The sequence below is a fragment of the Varroa destructor genome, unplaced genomic scaffold (assembly GCF_002443255.2).
Source record: "Varroa destructor unplaced genomic scaffold, Vdes_3.0 BEIS01000007.1, whole genome shotgun sequence".
Classification (NCBI taxonomy): domain Eukaryota; kingdom Metazoa; phylum Arthropoda; class Arachnida; order Mesostigmata; family Varroidae; genus Varroa; species Varroa destructor.
In genome coordinates this window covers 733,187-749,022 of record NW_019211460.1, presented here as the reverse complement: position 1 = coordinate 749,022, position 15,836 = coordinate 733,187, and the positions used below count along the sequence as shown (strand labels likewise).

The window sequence follows — 15,836 nt, the reverse complement described above, 5'->3', positions numbered from 1 at the left end:
GTATGATCAGACAGAGTCTACATCTGTAGGAGACAATGACACAAACCGCACTCTTACAGCTAGAGCAATATCTATTTTAACTGTAAATATACTTTTTCCTCTATGGACAACTTATTGTAGCTCTGTTGTATGTCTGCTTTACTCTGCCTCATAGAATTGTACAAGTGTTCTGTTTTTCTTATAAGACGACGAAAGTTTAAGTATTATAGAATGAGTACACTTTATAATATACACTTGCTTTATACAACACATGTTCATTCATTTGTTAAACTCAATATCACGTAGGAAATTTAAAAGGGTTTTTATTATTTTGTTGTTCGAGAGTTGAAAACATGGCAGAATTATCCGGACGATGATGGGCGCAATCGAACAAAATGTCTCCGTAGAGACGCTGATCCGATTAGATTGGAAATACGCTCGATTCACAAAAGACCATAACGGCCACAGTCATTAAAAATATATGAAGCTTTTAAGCTTCATCAATTCTGTATCCGTTAAGCTGAAGCACACTTATTTACTCATGCTTGCTCAAGCTTATCAAGCACTGTTGACGACGTTATCCATCCGGACAATAAGTGTAATGTCTATGAGCTGTGGAGTAAGTTGTCTAGATGATAGCCACGAGATAAAACCAACCAGTATATCTACTATCATCGTCGTGCATTAAGACTTTCGTTTCTTAACTTGATTACAGGCATTCAGTTTTTTGAGCGAGTGATCTTACTTCTTAAGCCGACGAAGTATTTTCCGCCGGTTCCCTATGCCCAGAAGGTCCGGGCCCTCAAGATGCACGGATTCACCCTTTTACAAGTATAATTAATTTATGATATTCTACATAAACTATTAAAGGTAGATAGTCGGCAGAGCATTGTAGAGCAGGTTAAGGAATAAAATCTTCGCGAAAGAAAAAGTACATTTATAGCACATAATCGTTCAAAAATGATGTGTCCTTCCTTTTTTGCTTGCGATAAGCAGCCATCTTCTACCGATAATGCTTTTATCGATTTTTACGGAAAAACGTGCTATCACGTGAAAATCCACTTCAAATTAAAGCCCCACATTTATACTGTACCAATTTATTGCGATACTTTAGTTTTATCTAACTACTGTTTACCATTGTTTCAGATTCTATGTCTAACACTTTTATGGTTTGTGAAGCAGAGTTCGTTTGCTCTGGCGTTCCCATTTGTTCTTCTTTGTATGATTCCGATCCGGCTATCACTCAAGTGGCTCTTTACCGAACGGGAGCTACAGCTGGTCAGTATCATCGTATATTTTTTTTAAGTTTTTTCTACTCTTTATCTAGTATAATTACAATAAATATACTTCCGAATCCCGTCATTGCTGCAAATTCGGTGGCAATGGCGGGCTTCAAGGGGGTATGGGCGACTCATCCTGCCATTCCCTGGAAAGTTAGCAGCAGGCTGAAGGAACCGGATCTAAATGGCTGGAGAAAATAGCTCTTCTAGTCATTAACCGACAGTGGCCACAAGAACAGGTCGTGTGACGCGTGGGGGCACCTCTACATGAACCGGCCCTAATACGGTATGATTTAGAGATCGTACGAAAGGTTTCTCTAACCATTGGTCAAGCGGAAGAAGAGTTGATCAAGGCCGATGCGGTATCGTTGTCGGGAACGGGGCAGCTTCTGGGTCAATTACCTCTGTGTAGGCCCGTCAAATATCAGGCCACGTCAGTGCAGTCACCCCGATATTCCTAAGGGTCGCCACTCCTTGGGAATTTGAAATCGGATGTTGAAGTGGAAGGTGTGGAGTTAATCCGGGTGGCACTGGCCACCGGCGCAGAGACAAATGCCGTCTCGGCTGGGTCCTTAAAATACTCCAGTACATAGTTTCAGGTTCGCGCAGCCGAACCATGGACCATACCAAGAAAATAAAACTTGCAATCGGAGGGGGCCAAGTGGAGGTACGACAGTTTGGTCCGCGATATCATTTTCAGACAGCCATTCCAAATAAACAATTTGAAATTAAACCATATGATGTATATATCAGTCGATTGTAATGGGGGTGTGTCGGGGTGATGTATATATCGGTCAGTTTACGGAGGGCCAGTTAATACAGCGGCACTCGTTTAAATGGGTAATTGAGACCAACAAGTTACTGAGGTCTACGGTCCAAGCAAATGGGGTTTTTCATGTATCTTTTTAAGCACTTTGGTAACTGCGTATAGATTGGTGACTATTAACCCGGAAACGGCACGCAAAGTTTAATCATCAACTTTGAGCGACGATCAGTTTATGCGAAAGAAGGGATCAACTTAGGCCGTGCTCAGGTATGTGTACTATCGACCAGGTCGGATGTCTCCGATACGCTACTGCGTTCATCAGAAGGGCCGCTACAGTTCCACCTTGACAATGGTTGAAATTAATTTCTGGTGAGGTTGCTACTTGATTAATTAGGACGTTACTTCGAGAAGCCGGGGGAGCTACAATCATTCCACAGCTACCAATGGTCACTTTTTTTTTTCGTGGCGAATCACGTCGGGGCAACGGGTTCGCATCACAAAAGAAGTACAGGCCTCTCACTATGAAGTTGTTACAAAGTATTAATCCAAATGGGCGAATTTTGGGTTGGCTAATGTCCTCGCGTCATTTCAACAACTGATAAGCCGGGTACTGCGGAAGTTGCGGTACCAAATGGCTCTAGTTTAACTTATGTTCGTTATGTTCTTTCGGGGGTTCAAGGAATACCTACACCATTTCCAATGCTGTCTTCAGTACCGCCAGTTTACATTTTAGGAGGTCGAAGTGTTCGTTCGTAATTCAGAACGTCATATACATCTTTCCCGTTAGAATCTATGAATATTCAAGAAAGGGCGCGGCGATGGATGCCCTAGTGCCACCCACTACTGTTCTTCCGTTACGGAGCTTTCTTGGGCTGGCATCCCATTACCGCCGTTTTGTGCAAAACTTTGAAATTGCAAACTAAAATTGCAAAAAACGACGCGTTAAAATCGAGGATCCTTTTCGCACTCATCGTGCCTCATCAGGAAATATTTCTCTGCTTTTAAGGAGACCCTGATCAGTAAATCGATCTTACAATATCCTCGAAAAGACTGGTGAATAGAAGTACAGACCGATGCGAGCAGCGCTCGGGGTGATGCTCGTTTACTTAGACGGGGACGTCGATTGGGCGGTAGGTTAGGCGAGTGGGCATGCCTAGGTTCAAGACGCAAAGCCGAATTTGTCGGAGACGGCACGTTTTGCTGTTGTTTAGGTGGTAAAGAAATCCCATCCATATCTTTATAGACGGCGGCTCCTGGCAACAGTACGGTTAAATACCTGCAGAACAAGAGGAACTTCTGCCTTAAGCAGGCTCGATGGGCCTTAGACGTGTTCGAATACGATTTCGATCTGTGGCATGGCAAATCATAACATGAAGAATGAAAGAGCCGACCGATACCTTTTATGGGGCTCTTAGATTTCATATGACCGTTGCGTGTGTTCGGATAGACGTCTTTGCTTGTGCTAGTAGGTATAGCTTATTGCACTCGTTTTGTTCATCTTTTCCCGGTTTGCCACACCAGAGCATAAACTGTCGTAGAGGCCCTTTCTGTTTCTCAGAACCTGTTCGGGGATATTTTCAGGACGCGGCCGCCACAAATGACGCTAAATACTTACGCGGACAGTGTGTATGTCAATATCTAGCGCGTTCCAACAGTCTCTATGTGAGGACTGCCGCAGCCCATCTGCAGAGAAATGGGCGGGTGGAGCAGACGATTCACACGGCCATGGAACGCCACCCCGCGTATCTGCTGCAATCGCCCGGCTTCTTCATTCCATGACGGTTGCCTCCACAGAAAATACTGTGCTCAGCGAAGTTTTAAGCTAATTTTTCCACGAAGTAAAGGCCGTGACGCCAGAAATACCACCGGAGTTGCAATTAGCCCAAAAGCCAGACCGTTCAGTATCCAAGCAGCAGATAGAGGCCTAGTTTCACCAGTGAAGGCAGATCTCCGAAAATACAGCCCCCTCGTCGAGCGTTTCGGCTCGTACGTTCTTTAAAACTTGGGAAACTTCTAGGTTCTAGCTTATTAGAAAAATATTTCTTATTTTGTTTTTCAAAATTGTTTGCGTTCCCTATTTCGAGAAACTTTTACACCTAGATATTATAAAAATCTTCAATGGCAGTTGAAAACTGGCAGTAAAAATCATGGTATCTAGCGAGCATGAGGTTTGGCCTAATATGTTAGGGTGTTAATAGTATCGGTCCATTACCACGAATCCGGGCAACAAAAGTGAAAAAAAAAAAAAAAAGGCGCTGTGTTCGAAAAAAACGTACCTGAAGCGCCAATTACTGTCTTCAATATGCTTCGTGTAGGTTTGAAATATCTGAAATTTATCCAGACAAGCGAGTTAAACCTTGTTTGTAACAATCAAAATGGCGAAATGATATAGTAGTATATAGAAATATATAGAGATAGTAGTAGAAAATGATATAGTGGAAATAGAGGTGTAGCGTAATGTGTTATTAAACTGTCTAGGAAACTCGGAAGTTGTTTCTCCAGTCACTTTACGCGTGGCTTTTGTCTTTTGTACATGAAGAAATATTCCTGCTAAACAGTCATCTTCCGAAGCTAGCTACCAGCAAGACACCGAAGACTGTGCCTATTAATAGGTTACATCGGAAGAGACCCTGAGAAGAAATAGAAGCTGGAAGTATTACAGTTGATTTTTACTATCTGCCGGTTGGTAGAAGACGGCTTATGTTGTTCTACTGTATTTTAACTGCGTTGTATGAAAATCTAGATTGGGAAGAGGCGATGAGATTAATACGCCTTTTCTGGCATCTCTATCGAACTATTTTTACTGTTTATTGAATAAGAAAAATGTAATAAACGTATCACAATGTAGGTCGGTGGAACGTATTAGATCAACTTTTAGGCGTACAGCTCGTCCTGGCTAAAAACGAGGCGTAACACATGTGTACTTTTCAGCTGGATGGTGAGGGTCCTGTACAAGATCCACCTGAAGACGAATCTCTTCGCCTGTGATACATAAGCATCATTTGAATAGATTAAACGGATCAATGTTAGCTGAATATTAGCTGCAGCCTCATCAGACAGACGAAGCAGCGTTAGCTTATTTGATTCTTCATTATACTGACGAAAATTCCGCTACTTTTTGAACGGGTAAATTAAGTTAATGTAAAGTTGTAGGTAAAAGTTGCTAGCCTTATGGTCGTTTCCCAGACGCACATAGAAACGCTAGCGCAACAAAATAACAGGAACGAAGTTACACTTTCTATTTTGCGACAGTCTTTTTAACACTTGGGAGTAACGAGTAACCAAACAGTAATTGAGTATAGCCCTATCCTTATATCATTAGCGTACATATCCGATAATTGTAAGTTATGTGAACTCCATAGGGAAATTCTCGGCAACAGGTCTAACAAAAGTCGTGAAACAACCATTCTGTGACTTGATTGATAATTGCAAGATAGCTTCCCATGCAAAAAGGGCCTGTGCCCGTTATGGTATACGCTGCCACCACAGAAACAATCAAAACCAGATCTATTTAACTAAATCTAAAAATGCAACTCAAGTCTTCTAATGTTTAATTTTTCTATAATAAAAAATCGATTTTTTTCGTCTTGGACTAAATGGATTTAGGCCCTTTTGCACTGAAATCTTTCATATATATATATATATATATATATATATATATATATATATATATATATATTCGTGGATATGCAAACGCGTTATCTTGTTTCTGTTAGGGAAGCATAAGAAAACTTTTGCGGTTTAACTTGTAGTGGTGCTACTCTATAAACATTACTAGTACTTACCACGGAATAGACACGGAACTTTTATTAAAAACCGTTGTGGACGTCTACGGCAAACTAATATACTATATATATATGGCGTATTAGTTTCTACGTAGACATGCAGATTGTCATATTTATATATAGTAGTGTTGTTGCATAGAAGCATTACTATATAAAAATGTAGATAAAGGCTCCAATAATGTTTATCCAGATGCGAAGAAATTGTCAAAATAAATAACGTTCGTCTACCATATTTCATTGGCGGTGTGTTATATATATGTACGAGATTTACCGATGTGTAGAACACCAACAGACAATCTGACTTCGTTAAAGTTAATAGTTACATAGTAGTGCGTAGAATTTAGTAAATTATATGAAGAATATAATTAACAGAATGATTGAGAGCTTGTTCAACTATGGGAACTGTCCTGCGAGTAAGCCGTCTTAAGATAAATTCAGACAGTTATTATAGATCATATAAAAACTATAATGAAATATAAATGAATTTTGTCTCGCCCTCACTGAGTATCGAATAAAGTATATTTGCATAATATAATTACTCTGTGTAATGTTAAATTTGATGAAAATTACAAGTACATGCATATATATGCCTACTGACATAAATATCAATCCTTTACTAGGGCATCGGTGATGATCGTAGAGATAGCTGAAATACCTCTTACAGGATAACCTTGTGGAGCCTAACATAAGGAATGAACGGCCTGAAGGAAGACCTTGGACGGATCCCATAAAAGGGTGACTCAGGTTCCTTACAGAGAATCTGATAATTGTCAATCCATTCTGGAAATAGAATTCCTTCTATCCTCCTTACCATGAATAAGAAAATAGTTATATACTCTCGTGGGAACTGAGCGAGACTTCGCGTCATGCCCAAAGCGATCGTCGCGTAACCGATCGCCAAGTTCATACTTACTACACCATGTGCATAAATCGCACACTACATATTCTATAAATTACATGTTTCTGTATTATGTAATATTGTCATCTCTCTTGGCACCTGTAGGCTAAACGAAACAATGTGTTCTGATACCTTACATGGCCATACATTTACCATTAAATGCTCTAGATACCAAGCAAGTTTGGTAAATTTGTAGGTAATGAACATTTAAAGGTGGCACTGAGACTCATAGAAACAGAATCGTTTTTCGAAGCCTAGAAACAGACCGTGGTGACGTTGCACTTCACTATGATGGTATTATATACGTCTGATATATGTAAAAACGACTACGATCCTGGAGCAAATAAGGCATCTGCCTAAATCAGCCTTCAATTGCGGTCAAATGCGGTTCTACTTAGTACTAAACATATGCAGGAAATAGCCTTCAGTCACAGTTACGTAGTTAGGTACATCGTTCAAATATGGCTAGGTGACTCTTGAATATTCAAACTTACGCGCCGCTTTTTGAAAACACATCAACAATTGATGCACAGTACCCCAATAAAGCTATGTTCAATTGCAGGACATGCAGTAACAGCTAGAGTAATGCACTGAGAAAGAAATCTCAAAGTGAAGGTAGTAATCGGTAAATTAAAAAAATAATGGGTGTCAAGCGGGCGGTGATGTAATTCAGCACAATTGGGCCGACGATATCTTGATGCCCATTTCAGCTAAAATTCGAAAAATTTCGTTGGATGGAGAAACTCGAAGTAGAGTCCAAAGTAGTAAAGAAGTAGAGGCCAAAAGTAAGATCGTGAAAGTCACATGGACGGTCCGGTAAATGACGGGGAGCGGTAATTCAGCGCTCCCTACTATGTTTTTAGTTCATTTTTGGACCAAAAAGTGCCATTGCTAAAGGACGCTTTAAACTTGTTTAATACCATACATATTACGTCATGTAACAAAGCAATAAAAACATCGATATGTACTCAACACGAGACTCACAGGATGGTCGAGTACCAAGCTAGCTGGCTTTAATTACGAACAATAGTAGAAACAGTGAATTTAGATACGAAAGGTATAATTAAATAAACCGAACTATTTTTATAATACATGTAAATGATTTGTCGATTTTCTTTAAGCATATTGTTGAAGCTCAACAAAGATTTACCTTATTAAAACTAGGTGAAAAAATATATTAGGGTGTATGGAAACGTATGGTAAAATATTTAGTAATAAATATAAAAAAATTACTATCCAAAGCCATATGTACCGACAGTCGACAGATCAGTACTAACGGCGTTCACCGATTCTTCGGAAGGCAGAGCTTCCAAAAAGAAGCACTTTTAGGCCAAATAAATCAAGTATCATTTTTTGTAACGATTAGGAATAGTGGCAAAACAAAAGAAACCTGCACGATTTTGTCTAGATCCGTGACCGCAAAGCAAGATAATTAGGCGTATTTGCTATCCATTGGCAAACACAGAGAGATTTTTCAATGCTGTAGAAGATGCAATTATTTTTAGTAGTCGGATGTAATTAGCGCGTTTCGGTAAGTGTGCTTAAATTGTAGATGAAGCGAGTTATGTACTTCTGTAACGCAATGGGAAAAATGCAGATTTAACAGAGTTCTATTTGGCCTAGCTTATGCGTTTCAGGTTTTCCAACGAGTGATATAACTATACAACACCGGCAAACTTGCAAATTGATACGTACATTCACGATGTCCTTAACTACAGGGAAAAGGTACAAGAATATCATAGAAGACCAGGTGCATTTTGAAATAGGCATGGGACTGTTGAAGCTAACGTCAATCTAACCGAAACGGTGCCTATGCTGTAATATTTTAACTAAAGAGTTGAACGTTTCGACGAAGAGGCGTTAGCCTAACATTGGCAGACCGGTTCGTTCTGTAATGAGCGCCAGCGTTTATAGACTATAGGCGTATATATACAGATAATAGAATAATAAAGAAACAATCGATACATTTCTCCAAGCAGGGATTGGCTCGTCGATGCTATAGGATGATACCTTTTGATCTGCATATGGTCGCTATAGAAAGAATAAATGCGAAGGAATCAATTTATTGGCCCAGGCTTATAACCCATATAGAGGCAATGCAGCTCTGCGAGTGCTGTAGAACTAGTCGATGGTGTAGCTTTTTACGATGAATTTGCCGTAGATCTCAATAAATTAGCTTGCTTTTTGATATAATCTAATCTTACTTGGAAATCTGTGAGTCAATGATTTTGTAGAACTATTAATTCGGACTGGCACAGAAACGGTATTGCAATCGGACCTAACGTCTGCACAAATGTGCAGTTCCGTTTAATTCCTAATAGGACAACAGTTTATCAACAAGTCTGATGCCCGGAAGGATGGGCCGATTCGTAGAATAGAAACAATTCCTCGTTTAGAAAAAGACGATGCAAGACATATATAAAATCATTGGTTCAATGAACGGTCCTTTGAAGCTTGCTATCTCAGCAGCAGCACTTGGAAAGCGCATACCGAGTAACGGGATGTTCATTTTTCCGCATAGAAGTAAGCCCTGAGAATAGAGCCTGCAGGATATTGCCAGTCGATTGTGACAAAGGTACTGTTGGTCTCGGACCTGGAACTCGACGCACGGTTATGAGCCCTATGAAAACAAGGAATAGAAAGAAGATAGGATGTTACTTCTTCACGGTTTGTTTTAAAGACAACATTATCCCCTTTCAGACTAATATATTCATTTTGAAAAAATATCTTCAATAAAACCCATAAAGCCCTATAAAAAAAAAAAAATTATATATGTAAAGGATATGGAGCGCTGATTACTGGAGGTTTGGTAGAGGGAGAAGGGAAAATGTTTGTCTTCTATGATGGAACTGTAACATAGGCTTGATGACGATGCTTCATAATTATCACCTAGTTACAGACTAGCTAAGGCCCAGGACATCGTGATTCCTCTGTCGTAGTCACTAACAAACATTTAGTGCCTAGTGTGCAGTAGAGGGTTTTCAAAGGCCCAAATACAGAAATACACATCCGAAGATTGTGTTGCATTGGAGAAAGGTGACAAAACTATGATCAAAAGCGAGTACCGTTTTTCAAAGCCAACTTACTATCTGCGCATACTGCAGACGTCCACAATTCTAGCTTGAACATCGAGCGTTAATCAAAATTATGATTATGGTGCAAGCGTAGGTGATATTGTTTAGCCTGAACGGTATTCTATACGCGCGTGATTTTCAAAAACCTACAAGTACGTTGTTGACGACCGCGACAAAATGCAACTTAAAGAGCCCAGCCGCATTGACAAAATTTGATCGTAATCGCGCTACACTTAATCGAACTCCTTTGCTGGGGAAGAGGCGGATGCGACAAGTTGGTAGACGAATACAAAAAGCTTCGCAAAGCTTTGTTTCTTCAAGATTTCCTAATAAAAGTTATCGATGTTAATAATAAAGCTTAAAAATGCATTTTAACTAAGGATCACAAAGAAATACTTGAAAAGAACAACAAGGAACAATCCGTCACAGTGTTTCATTAAATTAATTTTACTGAAAAAGTTTTGGAAGTCTTGTCACGCATAGCTAATGAACGTGGTCCAATAAATAAAGTTATACCAGTATTTAAAAACAAAAAAGTATATATACTGCATGGATTTAGGAAAAAAATATTAATAGAAGTAAACTGTCATAGACTTACATAAACGCAAGAATTTTTTACATATGTCGAACGTTTAACTTATAGAACACTTTCTTGAAGGAGTTCAAGCAATACTCTAGCATGCGATGAACGATTGCGGTAGCTTTCCCTGAAGGCAAAATGAAAAAGAACGGAAAAGCAGAAATAATTCGCAGACAGAGATTCGACGATGACTAGAGTCAAAGGGTGCAACGAGAGGGGCAAGTGTAATAGGAATTGGGCGATCCTTTCTAAGTATGTGGGAGTACGTAGCGGAGGTGTGGGGTTTCCCTAGTAGTAATCCCTGAGTTGAGTCATGATGGTTACCACCACGAGTAAACTAAACTACCTGCATGGAAGCCAAGCTACACGTGCCTTGAGTCCGACCCAGTAGATGAAACGAGCCTGCAAAAGCTTTTTCTTTGTCTATGCATCCGTAAACCCCCCCCTGCACCTTACAAAAACCGATTTCACAAAGAGGATTCGTTACATTAACCAGTCATCGAAGTTCGGTGCTGAGTCACCTTGTTAGTTATTCATTACAGATGCTTGGTGAGAATCAAGCATCCTATCAATCTAGAATCCTACTGTATATGCCGAAGCGTATATAACTGACTGTATATAGGTTACGTGCAGTACCTTCGATGGTCACAGCTCGAAACGCTAGTGCGATTGTGAAAGGTTTTCGAACCGACTCCGAGACAATATAGTATTCATCCGAGGGTCTTGGTAACTATAAAACGACTACGTCGTAACGTTACATGATTTCAGCTTACTTATTAAATTGCCACCGAGTAAAGGCTTTATTAAACGTTCGATAACTAGCTAGGTCTGGGTCGATCATTGTGTTTATAACCGCTTAACAGATTGAAATCGCATCTCTGGTAGTGACGTGGAAAAATTGCGCCAATTTATTTCTAAAGATTGTAGCAAAGGGCTTCTAACTGGCTATTGATCAATAAGCTCAGTAAGTTAGTTACAGATAAGTAGATAGGTGGATTGTTGCGTGTGTTACGCACGTCTGTTACACAGCTTTTGTTCGTCTAAAACAGGGCTAGTTACGTCGTGAAACGGGACCACAGCAATCCGTTATTGATCCCATGGGTAGCCGTATATGCTACTTTACCCAACGAGTTAAGAGAACATGAAAATGACAGCGGCTACTGACGATGCAATGGTCTAATTCAGTGGCCCTGGGGACGAGAAATTTAGACGAGCGTCTGCTCTACGCTATATTGAGCATCGACTAGAATCGCTTTTAACGATGCACGAACATTTTGCACTTTGATAAAAACTTCTCGCTTCAACAAAACCTTCGATAGATTGATGTTACCATTATTTTTTTTCCCCAATAGAACGTATTGACAAAACAGGTGTCATTCTCCAGACTATACTTAGCCATTGATTAAAGAATAACCGCAGTGTCCAGAGCTCAAATTCATCTACACCGCAAAACTAACCCCGGGTTAATTCTATGATAAAACTGAATAGTAATCAATGATGCTCATAAAGCTAGCATTAGCTTGTTTTTGCGTCAAATGGCGCTAAATTAGTTCAACGTTTATCGATGTTTCAGCCGGCTTGTTGTGATTAATGATGGTGACAGCTGGCCAGTAAAAATTAGGCGCCTGTTAGGCCACACAGAACTAGTAAACAGGCAAATTGAAGTACGACAAGAAATGTCTGTCGTTGCCTTTAGAAAATGGCTCAGTGCTCGTCTTAGGCCTACCAATATAATTTCCGACCTGTTTAGGACGTGCATTGTCCGCCCAGCTCATAAGTGTGCTGGGAAAAGTCGCCCATCTTTCTATTTCTAAGCTAAGCTTTCTATTTCTCTCACTCTGATCGATATGAACTCCTGGCAGGCACAATTCCCTACGGTGTCTATAATGGTGCAACAGTTCTGATGGTAAACAATAGGAAATCTTTCCATTGTCTACACTTTAAATCAAAGAGATGCATATCGAATTAAAATTTATATTTGAAATGGTCATTTACTTTACCGAGATCATTACAGAGATTACTGAACTCGATGACATCGTTTTTAAATAGGGCCTTCCAGGTAAACGTAAACGTGCTTCTCTTATGTAGGCTTAACCCACTTCACGTTGTCCTAAACAAGCGACAATACCTAGTTATATATATATACTTTAATGTATACATATATATATATGTATGTACATATATCTATATATATGTATACATTAAAGTAAGCAATTTGATTTGTGAATTCATTCCATCCTTAGGATCGTGCTTTATCGTTTCGTATGTATGTATGTACTCCACGCTGGGATATGTTAATATTAATAACGTCAATCATATACTGTAAGTAATTATAAGGAATATATATTTGAACAAGCTGTACCATAGGAACGCATAATTATATATTTCAGTTAATAAAGCAAAATGGTACGAAAATATTCAAACAAATATTAGACAAAGGTGTTTTTATATCGGATTTAAAGAATTTTCGAGGGGGGGGGGGGGGCGGTAATATTTAGGGAATAGCTACTGCAGCAAGGAGCGCGGGTGTCGGTAACCTGTCTTCTGTTTGGCGTACGAGCAGTGAATCTATAGCTCTTGTTTTAATTTTAATCGCAGAAGTGTGTTAAATCGTTGTTTCTGATTTTAAAGCGGTTTAAGTTTTGGCGCCATGTTCAATTCGAATGCGCATTTAAATCGCAAGTCCACAAATTTAAGTGAGTGCTAAAATCCGTAATGTGGTTAATCAGAAGCCACATACAGATAATACTTGTACGTTAGCTGTTTAGCCTATATATATATATATATATATATATACATATATACTAAACTGTCGAAAAAGCGGAGCTAGATGGCTCTAAAGTGGTACATCTTAAATAAAACGGGTTGCGTCGGGCCGAAGTCAAAAGCTGATACTTGACAATAGTAAATGTACAAAAATGCCTTTATTAGGATATCTTTAATCAGACTTAAGGTGATTTGTGTAAAATTTCATAATATTAGATTTCAACCGAAGCACAAATCTGCTTATAAAGAAATGTGTTCTTTGTAGTGCTAAAGAAATAGCCTAAAGATGGCTCTATCTGCTCGAAGTGAACGATACCTTTGTAATGATCGACCGATTACAAAAAAAATTGATGAAATTATTGCGGAAATTAAGCAGGACCGACACTTCATTGATGCCTTATCTATGAGATCGCCCAAGGATCTACAGATCGACCACCAAGTAATTTTTATTGGTCGCACACTGAGTAATTCCGTAACTTCGATAAAAGTCAATGAGTTCGTGTTGCATTGCATAATATATAATGCTGATGATGGTATCCAATTGACCTCAGAGACGACGCAACAGTTTAAATAGTTCTGGCTCGTAGAAGGCTAGTTCCGGCGCTCACACACTTTATGGCGATACACAGTGCGTGCGTGATCGAACACAATACGATTCCTATATCGTGTAATTCACTGTCGATCTCCATGGTTCTGTGCCAAGGTCCTTATTAATGTTTGCAGTGCACAGCATAAAAAGTTGTACGCGCCTCTGCAATGGACAGTATACCGACAGATATATGCTAAACGTTGCAAGTATCTTGACCATCATTACGTCCGGTCTTCCATGATCAGACCACCTCAAACAACACGGCATATTTGCCCATCAAGATTACTCCTTGAGGGTGGGACAGGCAAAGCAACTTATAAATAATTGTTTTGTGGTTTTGATAGCTGGCTCAACACGTGTGGTACTGTTCTTTCTTTTCTACCAACAGCGGCCTACGGGTAATATGACCAGCTCAGATACGATCATTAATGAACATAAGCGATAATAAGAGTATCTGTCTTAGCAAAATACTATGCCTCTCCGTCCGATTTTCTAAGAGAGTTCGCACCAGAGCATCCTTGCGGCAATCCAGTGGTTGGGGAGAACTTTGATAGTTTCGAGTTTGCTACTGTTCGTCAAAAGCATCGTTGTCTAAAAAACTAAACGCCTTTGATAGAACTTACTCTCAAGCTGTTCAGATTACATAAGTCGATGCATCCTTTGACATGCGCAAGCACGTCGAACGTAATTTTCTGAGATCGGTTACTCATTGCTGGAACTGCCGCGAGAGGGACCTTGCGAGCTGCGGCCTTTTGTGCCTTTCACTGAGTCGATGTTGCATTTAGGGAATCGTGCTCACCCCCCCCCCCCCCGCGCCCCTCCCCTGGTGAACTTGGCCGGTCGTTTGGCTTTAAAGAAGGAAGCGAGCATGCAACCACCTCGCTTCGACGTGAGCCTTCGGAATGAGCTAATGGAGTCCCCATCTGTGGTGGAGTTCGTTTCGTATTTCGTTCGATTTGCCTGCCTTGTTACGGGATAGCGGCGCTTGTCCTAGAATAACGATTGTCATTAACAACATGTGTCGGTTGGAGCGAACTAGATGGCTATCTATTGTATTGGTATTGTACCCGCTTTGCGTCCTTTTTTTTTTTTAACTTATGTACTGCTATTCTACTCGATCCATGCTGCAAGGCGCTTGCCGCTCGATATATATGATTTTCAAAACTGCGGCCAGGAGTCTTGCAACTGGTTGCAGAGCCGAGAAAGTGTTGGATAGCGAGTTGCCGAGAAAGGTGGCAGTTAAGAGTTAAACCACTGCCTGCGTTTTCTTGGCCTGAGTAGAAATTCTTACGAAACTAGCAAAAAGCCTGCTGGGCCTGATGATATCTTTAGGTTGACAGGTACGTGCGAAGATTTAGCAGCTGTATTCATCTGTGTGCCACTAGTTATTGCACCAAATAGGCGATTGTAAGTTATTGTAGGCCAAGTGTTGAAGTCTTTGTCCTTCACGAAATGCCGCCGCATACCACAGAATAGTCCAAATAAAACATTGAAATCCTCTTCCGTTAGGTGGAATGCAGGAAATAGACACCGCTAGGACGGCCGAAACAAGACCCTTGTGGGCAAGGTAATATACACCGATAGACACCTAGCGGATCAGAGGGACGAATTATGCCATCGCTACGAACTATCTAATTAGGAATTACGGCGATCGCGAGAACAGATACATGCCTTGATCGATGATAAACTTCAGAAAATCAATATGGGCACCGGGACTGGTAAAAGATCGAGGAATGTCTGCAACCTCGTTGCCTCGCCCCGTGATTACCGATTCATTCGTATTGCGATGTTATGAGTTTGACCGACAACGCCTGGAAGTGCCTTAGCAATAGACCGTAAGTAAAAACCTTACTTTGCATTATGTCTGTTGTTCTAAAATGTTTTTCTCTTTTCACCTTCGATATAACTATCTAAATGCTACAGTCTCTACAACATCGCAATACTTACTGCAATTGATTGCAATCTTTTACAATAAATAAACGTCGCGGAAGTAAGTTTTTTTTTTTTTCTATTCTGTTAGTCGTATTTGAAGCCGATGGCGAGGGCATCCAATCGTGTGACTTGCTTGGCTGGCCACATGTGCAGGTCCAAATCTGCCCCTCCCTGCCCAACAGCGTCT

General features: G+C 40.2%; 2 protein-coding genes across 9 annotated transcripts in view; one reads left to right on the top strand and one right to left on the bottom strand.

Moving 5' to 3' along the window:
* Window positions 1-6,047, top strand: part of LOC111254064 (band 3 anion transport protein-like) — a 59,784-nt gene extending 53,737 nt beyond the window's left edge. For 4 of the 5 annotated variants that reach the window (XM_086975619.1, XM_086975620.1, XM_086975617.1 and 1 more), the window contains 3 exons: window positions 695-810; window positions 1,126-1,257; window positions 3,607-4,887. In XM_086975619.1, coding sequence (XP_086831745.1) covers window positions 695-810; window positions 1,126-1,257; window positions 3,607-3,804 — 446 coding nt within the window. In that variant the 3' untranslated portion in view covers window positions 3,805-4,887. Of the gene's footprint in view, window positions 1-694; window positions 811-1,125; window positions 1,258-3,606; window positions 4,888-4,956 lie in introns of those variants that run through there. The other variant, XM_022814537.2, reaches the window with a different exon arrangement.
* LOC111254654 (uncharacterized) overlaps window positions 1-15,836 on the bottom strand; it is a 53,759-nt gene that overhangs the window by 1,752 nt on the left and 36,171 nt on the right. Inside the window, exons 11-12 of one of the 4 annotated variants that reach the window (XR_015317639.1) lie at window positions 9,199-9,328; window positions 4,302-4,351 (exon numbers count right to left, since the gene is read on the bottom strand). The exons of 1 other annotated variant lie outside the window; for it this stretch is intronic. Coding sequence is in view for 1 of the 3 variants with exons in the window: in XM_086975636.1 (XP_086831762.1) it covers window positions 4,302-4,351 (50 nt within the window). In the remaining 2 variants the exon portion in view is untranslated. The remainder of the gene's footprint in view (window positions 1-4,301; window positions 4,352-9,198; window positions 9,329-15,836) is intronic. 2 more of the 4 variants (XR_015317640.1, XM_086975636.1) reach the window with 2 other exon arrangements.